Below are 11,938 nucleotides of genomic sequence, written 5' to 3'. Positions count from 1 at the left end.
GAAGCTTCACTCATTTCTGTTTCTGCTGAACCCGGAGCAAAATACGGGTTCCGGGTTCTCTTTCTTCCTTTTCAACCCAATTTTAATTTATTAATATAATAATAATGCTGAGTTTTGATTGGTCCGCAACAGGGGAACACCCAATTCGGTAGCAGAAGATCTTATCTGGAAAATGGAAGAAGTGTTATTTGATTATGGTTGAATTTAAAAATAAAAAAATAAAAAAATCAATAAGCTCGCTAAATATTTGTTTGAGAATAGTGTATGAGGTAATAAGTATAACGTTAGAGTTATGTTTAACTAAGTTTTAAATATTTCACTATACATGATTTTATTTATAATTATTTTTTTTTTATTTATTTTTGTTTGAAATAGTTATGCCTTTTTAAACAGTACAAAATGAAGAATTTAACTTTTTAGTCGAAATTTGAACCATTTATTTTTAATTACGGAGAGCTAGCATGACACCCCACATTATCATCCGCTTTCATTCAAAACACTTCTAGTGAGAATTAAAATCTTTTGGTCTCTTAGACAGACTATTTCTACTAGGTCACTCTAGTGGTGTTGAAATTTGAACCATCTTAATAATTAATTTAATTGACCGCTTATGGTTTCAACTGAGTTGTGTTTCTTATATTTGAATTAGAGCTATTTTGATTAATAAACTCATTTCGTCTTCAAATCAAATTATACTCCTTCTTATTCCTAATTCATTCTCACTAAAGGGATAACCGTCATTTTAGTGTAAGTCATTTCTAGTTTACCAATTCAAACATATTACAGGTTTTGTATATCAATATCATATATTATATTTTATAATCTCTATCATATTATTTATATTTTAAATATACGAATATCAGACATATTTCCCTCTTTTAACATCAATATTCTTTATTACTTAGACATGATTTGGGGGAACAACACAAACATGCAATATCAAAATATATAAGAGACAAGGACGGACCCAAGAATTCACGTTAGGGTGGGCTTAAATTTTGTGTAATAAAGAAAAACGTTATATTATAATATTTATATAAGTTAAACTATATCGAATTTTAAAACATAAAATTCATCTATAATAATATATATATGTATATATATATTCTTAGATAAATCACGTACAATATAGAATATAAAAGAATCGACTAAAAAATCAGTCTTTATTTTTTTTTGCGAGATTCCGCCTTCACATTTTTATTACTGAAAATATTTTCTCCATAGTAGTAAAAATTGTATTATTAAAACTAAATAAATATTTTATTGAAAAGTTATATTGAAATTATAAAAAAAAAAAGCTAAAAAAATTAAATGATGTTAATATTAAAAATTCTCAAATAGATTGTATTATTTAATCTAAAATAATAAAATCAAATCAGAAAAAAAATGATAAGATTCTATCTATTTTAAAAATTAGAAAAATAAATATAAAAAATTTGAATAAATACAATTAAATAATTCAGAATTAGTAGAATATTAAATTACATAAATAAATTTAAGATATATATATATATATATATATATATATATATATATATATATATATATATATATATATATATATATATATATAAAAAGGAGTGAGATATAGGGATTTAAGATTTTTAATTTTATTATATATATATATATATATATATATTTAATTAAGGGGGGTGGGCTTAAGGCCACATGAGCCCTTATGAGCATACGTTAAGGCCACCTCAGCCCTTATGAGCATACGTCCCTGATAAAAGACGAATGGGTAACAACATCGATGTCGATGTCTTAGTCTGTAACATCGTTATCTTCAAATAGAACATAAGAGAAGCGTCGTCATATGAGAATAATATTAAAGAAGTCATATCAAGACAAATGTGAAAACATTATACGCAATAAGACTTCTAAAAATGAAATAACACGTTTTAGAGAAATTTGAGAATATTTTTAACACAAATTGTCAGTTTTATAAAATTTTAAATATTTATATTATAAATTCAAACAAAAATATATAAATAAAGAACAATTTAAAAAAATGTATAAGGAATAATTTACAATAAAAATAAATGTACATAAAATAATTTTAAATAAAATAAATGTATAAAGAATAATTTATCATAAAAATAAATGTAAATGGAACAATTTCAAATAAAATAAATATATAAATAAGAATTTAAAACAATAATATAAATATTGAGATATTCCAATCTTAGTTTAAACTTATTTGAGAAACATATATGTAACAATTTTTAATGAAAAAATGTTTATGGTTAGTTGAGGATTCATTAATTAATTTATAATGATGTCATGATTCATCCACTGATATATGTTTATCAATTAATCATAAATAATTTAAGATAAAACTATCGAGGCCTATGATTTAAACACTTATTTTTCGTTAAGCCCAGTATATATATTCAACCTCCAAATTCTAAAACTTGTGAATTGTGGGCCTTTGCCTTTTAAGCTCCGGTCATTTGGACCTGATTTACGGCCCTGTTTTAATTTAGACTTTATTAAATAATTTTTAAATAGCTCTTGATAAACATTTTTTTTTATATTCGTTTTAAAGTTAAATCAATTTATGATAATATCAAAATACAAGTCTAACCTTTTCAACTTAATCACTTAGAGTTGTATAATATCATAATTTATTTATTTTTAAACTCGAAAAAAATAAATAAAATTATTTAAATAACTCAAAAATATAAAGTTTTAAATCATTTGAATAGTTTGACGGTGGTAATAACTTTTATAATAAAAATAAAAAGAAAAAAGAAAAATCTTGGAAGAGCAGTCGTTTTCATCGGCGGCGAGAGATTCTCGAGTGGAGACACCGGCGGTGGACAGTAGAAATGATGACGTAAGCCATGTTGGGTCACATCACATCGATGGTTTTCTTGAGAAAAGCCTGAAGCGGCGCACGAATACATATTTGGCGCCACGTGGGATCAAATTATTGGATAACAGAATTTGGATCAGACAAAACGACGAAGAGTGTGGGCTCAGCCTACATGGCCGACACAGCCACGTGAGGTTTATTATACTGGGCCCCAACACCCTCCTTTATGTCTAATCACTTTAATATATATTATATTATATTTTTAATAATTACAACTCAATTCACCCATTTCAATTCAATTTAATTCATTCAATATTAAATATTTTTTATTCTATTTATAAAATAATAATAATACAACATTTTATTTTTATAATTTAACCAAATAATTTACTTTTTCACATGTTTTTCATTAATATCAATTTATTTTAAAATATTCAGTTTGTTGATGATAAATGTTTTAATATATAAACTTTTTATATTTTTTTTTAAAGTTCATATATATTAAAAATGTTGAAAATCGTTAACATTAAAAGAAAAAAAAATAAAAATATATAAAATTAAAAAATAAAAAAAACGTTAATTAATAAGTTATCAAACTCGTCCTCGAAAAAATCGATTCACTCTCCGGAAGGACTTTACCAGTTTTTCGGAATGAATCTTAGAAAACATCGTAATAATAACATTATAAATTATACGCATTGGACGACTGCAATCAGTGAGAGTTCGACGATTTTTCTCCAATTAGACAGTTCACCAAAAATAATTGTGATGAATTTTAGTGATACTCCACAAAAGACTCCAAATATTAGTCAACCCTCGACAATGCAAAAGTAAGTGAGTTGTTGATTTCAATCTCCATGTGACACATACGACAATGACTAACCACAATATAACATTTTTTCATGCACATATCATCCGTAAGAATTATAACGTGAATAACGCTTCATCCAAAGAACGAGATCTTTGATGAAATTTTTGACTCCCAAAGTTTCTCTCAACAAAAATTATATGAATTCATCTTAGCAAACAATTTGTAGCAATGCCCCACATTAAAACTCTCCATATATTGTCAACGCATAATGTCACGTTCAGACAATAACACTTGTTTGCGTCTTATCAAAAGTAAAAATCTATTATGGGACGAACTCTCTCTAATGTTTAATCTTTTTCTATATCTAATTCGGCTAGCAAAGTCACTAGATTGAGGATCAAACATGTCTTTAACTGTGGAATTTCTATCTATAGCAATGAAAACAAGTTAATGATACGTCGTAGCTAAACTTTTGACACAACACCAAATGTCGTCCCAAAAACTAATTGAAAAACTATCCCACAATAAATTTAGATTGTTCACGAAAACTTTTTCACATTGAATAAATTTCCCTCCAAATGTTATATCCCGTTAGATAATTAGACATTTTTGTGAACGAATCAGACCAATCGTAACTATACTTACATTTGATCTCGATGCCCAAAAACTATTCGATTTCGTACTAAATCTACAACACCATTTTGATAGAAGAGCCTTATTAAAGAAAATAATATCTCGAATATTCAAACCTCTTTGATTTTTAAAACATTTAACATTATCTTAACTAATTGAATGACAAAACGATGGGTTAGAAGATCTCCATAAAAATTTACACATTATTCATTCCATTTTCACTACACATTCTTGAGAATAATGAATAAATGCATCATATATGTGGACATAAATGACAATATATTCTTAATGAGAATTATTCGACCCTCTTTCGAGATTATTTATTTTTCCATCAAGACAGTTTACATTTTATTTTAGTGATAATCGGATCCCAAGAGACATTGAATCGTAATTTAACACTCAATGTACATTTGCCAACATCATTCTTCTTCTATTCGAAACATGTTTTGAGAAAAAAGTTGTTTGATTTATTAAGATTCACTCGAAGACCGAAACATGCACCAAATACCATAAAATATCCCGAATGTATTTAAAATTCTTGTAGGTAGCATGAAAAATGCATAGCATGTCATCAGTGAAAATCAAATGTGATAAAGAAAAATTTATATTCATGACCCACAACTCACTCCACGGATGAGTCTTGATTTTTTTGCAAATACTATCATTTTTTTAGAGAATTTTCATAACAATAACGAACAAGAAAAGAAAGAGTGGATCACTCTATCTAAACTATCTGAAACTCTAAAAAAATCCTTGAGAATTATTATTAATAATGACATAAAACTTAATTGTACAGACAAAATTTAATTCACCCAATACATTTTGCACTCATTCTCATTCTGCCTATTACATAAAAAAAAAAAAAAAAAACTTTTAATTGACTCGATTGTTTGTTTATGTTTTAATGTATAATTATAAAAGAATAATATTTTAAGTATAAGATTTTAATTAAATATGAAGGATGTCATTAATTAGAAAATGAATAAATTATGTTTATAATAAGTTTTTTCTTATAAAAAAACACATCCTAGCACGGATTAAATCTAACTAGCTTTGTTTAGGAATTTAATTTTTAATATTCATATTAATCATTTTGAATAGTTCCAGTATATTTTATACTTGTGAAAATATTTTTATATAATATTCAATAAAAGTTAAATTTTGTGCTTATTTTTTGAAAATCTATTAACATGTATGCCTTATTTTATTTAAATTAATCTTATTTGTTATGGATAATAAGTGTAAAAACTGTGGGTATGTAAAAAATATATATATATATATATATATTTTTTTTTATCGATGAAGGACGTAGTTTTGTGGCAGTTGATTCCAACTGATTTTCCATCTTCGCTGAACTAGTCATTTATACAACAGCTAGCATTCATATTTAAAGTTATAAACATAACCTAATATTTTCACAAAATTTATTGCGAAGACTTTTATAACAAAATAAAAGTCACGGGTTTTCAACTTAATATTTATTTGAATGATTTAACTACATTTTTAGTAGATTTTACAAAATATTTTAATAAAGTTATTTAAATGAATTATGGGTAATTTAAAAAATATATATATATATATTTAAATATTTTTTTTATTAAGAAAGGTTGTAGTTTCAATAGATTTTTCTATCTTTTATATATATATATATATATATATATATATATATATATAATGATGCTTAATTTTGAAAGTGTTCGAATTTTGTCAGGTCGAGAGCTGTGGTTAATTTGGATATATATACGTGAGAGTAAATGGATGTTTGGATCGGATTCTGGGTTGACCTGTCCATAAACTTAAAACGTTTAAAAATAAAATTAAAAATGCTATAGGTATGTTTTGAACTCGCTACCTAACAAAACAAATATAACTTTTTAACCAACTAGGCTAATAACACTTTATATTTTAAATTCAACACTAAATTTGATGAACGTGAGACATTTTTAACTAATTAATCTATATATATATATATATAATGATGCTTAATTTTGAAAGTGTCCGGATTACCGGTTCGAGAGCTCTAGTTAATTTGGATATATATGTGAGAGTAAATAAATATTTTGGTCGGATTCTAGGTTGACCTGCCCATAAACTTAAAACGGTTAAAAATAAAATTAAAAATGCTATAGATATGTTTCGAACTCGCAACCTAACAAAACAAGTACAACTCTTTAATCAATTAGGCTAATAACATTTTATATTTTAAATTCAACACTAAATTTGTTGAACGCGAGACATTTTTAACTAACTAATCTATATATATAAATAATGATGCTTAATTTTGAAAGTGTCTGTATTGTCGGATCGAGAGCTGTGGTGAATTTGGATATATATGTGAGAGTAAATGGATATTTGGATTGGATTCTGGGTTGACCCGCCCATAAACTTAAAACGGTTAAAAATAAAATTAAAAATGCTATAAGTATGTTTCGAACTCACAACCTAATAAAACAAATGCAACTCTTTAACCAACTAGGCTAATAATACTTTATATATTTTAATTTCGACACTAAATTTGATAAACGTGGGACGTTATAACAATATATTATTATCCGATGTGCATCGCACGGGATCTTCCTAGTATTTAATAATGTATACCCAATTTTCACATCTAATGTTCCCCACCTGAATTTAGAGCATGTTTGTAATAAATTTATCCGTATTTTTGTTTTCCTTTTATATATATAGATTTTCCTTATATTTTAGATCTTTGATTTCCAACTACAATGTTTTTCCACAAAGTATTTATCTCATAAATGTGGAGTAGTAGAATCTTAATACAAATAATAAACTTTAGTTAAAGAAAAAATATGGTTCCTTATAGATCGAATTAAAATAATTATATATGAATTATTTAAAAAATCTTAATTGAGGTTAATTTATAAAATGATTTTTTTTTAAGATAAAAAAACTTAAAGTATATTTATATATAATGATAAAATATTTTAATATTTTAATAAACAAATTTAGTATTAAAATAAAATTATATTTATATTAAGAGTGTTTAAAAATTATAATCCAACAACCACTAACTTAATTTTGCAACAAAATTTATTTTTGTTAAAAAGGTTTTACCAACATTCATGTGTTCATTTATATATGGTTTGGGATGTATAATCCAAATGTTACAAATATTTGTGTAGTGTTCATATATCCACTTTTACATTAAAAAGATAACCCTACTTCATTCAACAACTTATTTGCTTATCCTGATTTATTTGGTGTGTTAGATAGCTGCTACCCTGTTTTTTTTAACTGAAAATTGAAATTTAAGACATTTAATTTCTTACACTTGACCTATAGTTAATTTAAAATATTATTTAGAAATATTTAAATATTTACTAATCCATCTAACATGAATCTAACTCATATGTCTATATATGCATGATAACATTTCTCTTTGTTCACAACCATTTGAAGAATAATTAATGATCAAGCTTAAATATTTATGGTGAGTTAAATTGATTAACTTTCACTTATTTTGCTTTGTATTGTTTTCATTTTTTTGTTAATGTAGTTATCTATATATTTAATTAAATAATTTGTATTTTATTGTAAACTTTTGTTTTTTAAGATGTCAATTTTATCCTGTCACGCAATTTTCTATACGAATGGTCTCTGTTAATTTCTCTTGTTCACGACCATTTAAAGAATAATTAATGAACATATTAACTTATGGTGAGTTAAATTTATTAACTTTTACACTTATCTTGCTTTGTTATGTTTCCATTTTTTAATGTAGTTATTTATATATTTAATTAAATAATTTATATTTTATTGTAAACTTTTATTTTTTCAACTAAAGATATGAATTATTTTCCGTCGTTCCGTGCTTTTTGATGTGATTTTTTATTCGAAATGTTCCATTAAGCACTTTCCCAATTTAATTAGTATTTCATTGAGAAAATCAATTAATATAACCCAAAATTCAATTAACACTGAATAATAATAAACTCAATTACATATATTAACATCATTAATATATTTATTTATTCATATTTTATAAGAGTTTTAAGTTTATTTTTTATAATAATATAAAATTTTAATACTTTATAATATATATTATAATAATAATAAATTTGTTTATATAATTTTATGAAATGGTTTTATTTTTTTTTAAGAGAATACTTTATATCAGTGTCATGGAGATTTCTCGAAATCGAATGGGACAAAAATGATATTAAAATAATCCCGAAATAGAATGAACGGAAATGATAATCGCATTCCGGTTTTGATCCGCCGAATTGTTATGTTATCCCTATTTGCAACTCTAATACATCTATTAATACAAACAATTAACAACATAAAGTTGTAAATTTTTATTTGACCGACCACCCAAAACCAAACAGGGCCTTGTTAAACCCCATCCCTAGAGCCATTAATTGTGCAGGGGATATATACTGTAGCTAGGGTTGTTGGTTTTCCACTATTTCATTCTTGAAGCAAAAAAACACCAATTGCTTAATTATTATTTCCTCCCTTAACACAACAAATAAAAAAGATTTATTTTTATCTTAAATTAGAGATCAAGCTAGACAATTATTTTTACATATTTACAAGGCAACAAAAAGTCATGAAGATGAGAATCGTCTCAGGCATCTGTCGGCCCAACATCAACAAAATCATTGACAAATATTACATTAAATCATAATATAATATAATATAGTTTTGTTTTCCAAATGGAAACAAACAAATTAATATGATGATCTACACTGCCAACCACCACCAGTATATATATATATATATATATATATATATATATATATATATATATATATATATATATATATATATATATATACCCTCTTTCTATTTTTCCTTTGTAAGGGTCCCGCCCTTAAATAGATCGAAGGCTCATTTGTAAGTTTTTTTATAAAGTAAGAAGAATCCAATGTTAGCTAGCTACCAGCTGCATGTTTTTATTGAATGAGTAAATAGAATTTCTTCCCATTTGGGTATCATATGTAAGTACAAAAGAGGCAGTATGATTTGACACAATAGAGAAATGGATTATACAATGGATTTTAATTGAAAAAACCATGCACACATTAGGCAGTATGATCCGGTTTAATTATAACTCATTTCATTTGGCTCAAATAATCATTCAGCATATATAATAAGCTAGCTAGCTAGGCTCAAACTATTATATTATTTATTTTATTTATGAAATTAAGAACAGTACACTGCAAATAAATGTCTGATTTGTGCAGAATTTGAGCTCACTCCATAAGTGGGAAAGAGAGAGAGAGTGATTTGCCAAGACCATGCAGCAGTAAAAAGAACTAAAAAAAGAGACGCAACATGATATGCCAAATCAATTACTTGTCATATTTCAAATAATGTAAGGGATCCAGCTTTAAATTTTATTTAATATTTATATTACCCTCAAACAACCACGAATCCACTTCCAATTTTAAATATTATTTATTTATTCATATTTAATATCTACAAATACTTATATTATTTCCATCACTCAATTCATTATATATCTATAATGTTTATATACATCAACATAAAGTTAATTTAGTTTGAAATTCAATAATTTTTGCAAACCCTAGTTAATAACTCAATGCAAAATCTAACCCAAATGTTAAATAAATTTAATCATTATATATAATCACAAAAGAAACTAATTCTCTATAGAGAGTGAAGAACCCTAAAATGGTAACGGTAAAAAAAATATTATAATATATTAATCAAGGGTTTCTACTCTTCAAAAATTATAAGTAATAATAAAATAAGATCACAGTGACTGTATATTTTCATCCTAAGCTAACCTAGTTCGAGTGACAAATAAGGGTTTATAAGGAGTCATGGCAGTCACAGACACCCTAACCCTAGTAATTGCGAACTTTGATCAAATTCCTACTATTTTTATACAAGATGAAAGTTAGATATCAAATGTCTTTTTTTCAATAACCATTAATTAATTAAAACATAAAGAAAGAAGCTGCAACAACCACAATAATCTCAATAAAACATCACTAACGTCCCACATATAATTCATTCTAGCATATATATGAAGCTGTTTTTTTGTAGGAATATTAAAACTTGAATATATATATATATATATATAGAGAGAGAGAGATGTCTTAAATATAAGATACCGTGATATTTTGATCAGCTCGTCGTGGAAGATGGAAACATGATCCCGGACGGCGGCGGAGCTGGAAGAGGGGGACGTTTTCGTTTCTTCTTTTCGTAACTAATTCCTCTAGCCTTGGACTGAGAGTCACGGATTTCTCGAAGATAGAGACGGACGGCGCGGGCCCCAAATGGGTTAGACTCCGGCGGTGCTCCGGTGTTTTCGTCGTAGGCGGCGCGGAGGCGGCCGATGAGGGCATCTAGGCTACCCCAAGCTTGTCTAAGCGGGCAAGGGCAAGCGGCAGGTGGGTTTGGATTACCAAAGAAAGGGCAGATTTGTGTATGAACTTTGGTTTTTCCGAATTGATCGAGGTAGCGGAGGAATTCAAGAACGTGGGCGCCGCTGCATCTAGAGAGAGAGAGTGGTGGGCGATGATTCTTAAGGTATTGGCCGAAGGTGTTCCAGTCGCGGCGTTTTTGATTCTCGTATCGACTGAAGGTCATCGGAGCTGCGGCCGAGTGGCTGTTGCTGCTGCTGCTGCTGACAGTGGTGATCATGGATGTCATGAGTGGGTTTGAAATGTTGATTTCTAGAGTGTTGGAATCCATGTTTTGTGTAAATTTGACTGTGGGATCGATTTGATGAAGAATATTTATGAATCTGGATGGATCTAGTTTGAAATCATTGGATGAGCTCGATTCCATTTTGGAGGTAGACAGTTATTGTAAGGATCTTAGTCCTTAAATCCATTTTCGGGGGTTGGATTTAGATAATTTTATATGACAGCGATCGACTAGGGTATGAGAAAGAGAGATAGAATAGAGTGTGTGAGAGAGAGTGAGAGAGAGAGAGAGAGAGAAAAGGAAAGAAAGGGTTTTGTGTTTGTATATAAATGTTTGATTTAATACTAAAGAAAACCTTTGAAAGGCTACAACACATTAACTGTTCATGGATGGTTTTAGCCTTTTCCTTTCGTGGATTCGCTTTCTCAAATAAGAACTCTTTTATTTATTTCATATGCTTAGTTGATTAAACTTAGGATAGTTAATTCGTTTCAAATGGAAAATAAATTGCAATTACTTACTACACTGATTTTAACAACATATAATTTTAATTATGAAATCAATGAATAAGCTAGCTCCTTTGATATTAGGTTTTTTGTTTTAAAAATAATTGTTGGATAAAAAAAATTAGGACATGTTATTATTTAAAAAATAATTATTGATTATGAGCTTGTTCACTTTAGTTTTTAAAATTTTTTCATCTAAATCAATTTTTTAATCCATCACTTTTCAATCATTACATCAATAATTTCCTTAACTAAAATAATAAAATATTCTATATTTTAAATTATTATTTTTTATTTTATTTATATATCAATACTTTTAGATATTTTTATCAAAAATAATTATCATCTTCTCAAAATCATCCACCATCATTATTTTTTTCCCCACCTAATTATTCAAATAATTCAAATCCGAACTAACTTATGAGTGGTAAATATATAAAATAAATTAAAAATAATAATTTTAAAAAAATAATATTTTAATATTTTAATTCATAAATGTGATGTGATAGATGAAAGGGAGAA

At 26.7% G+C, this 11,938-nt stretch overlaps 1 protein-coding gene across 1 annotated transcript; it reads right to left on the bottom strand.

Annotated features, from left to right (window-relative positions):
- Window positions 1-10,158: 10,158 nt before the first annotated feature.
- Window positions 10,159-11,312, bottom strand: LOC124919391 (protein LIGHT-DEPENDENT SHORT HYPOCOTYLS 4-like). The gene has a single exon (XM_047459624.1). The coding sequence runs from the start codon at window positions 11,049-11,051 to the stop codon at window positions 10,383-10,385; it is 669 nt and encodes a 222-aa protein (XP_047315580.1). The 5' UTR covers window positions 11,052-11,312; the 3' UTR covers window positions 10,159-10,382.
- Between the last annotated feature and the right edge of the window lie 626 nt (window positions 11,313-11,938).

Source organism: Impatiens glandulifera, chromosome 1, assembly GCF_907164915.1.
Source record: "Impatiens glandulifera chromosome 1, dImpGla2.1, whole genome shotgun sequence".
In the NCBI taxonomy this organism is placed as follows: domain Eukaryota; kingdom Viridiplantae; phylum Streptophyta; class Magnoliopsida; order Ericales; family Balsaminaceae; genus Impatiens; species Impatiens glandulifera.
The sequence above is the reverse complement of the archived record's forward strand: the minus strand, read 5'-3'. Positions and strand labels throughout refer to the sequence as shown.

What these genes read in the sequence shown, in the direction of transcription:
- LOC124919391 (XM_047459624.1), bottom strand. Translation starts at nt 11,051, where the DNA reads ATGGAATCGAGCTCATCCAATGATTTCAAACTAGATCCATCCAGATTC.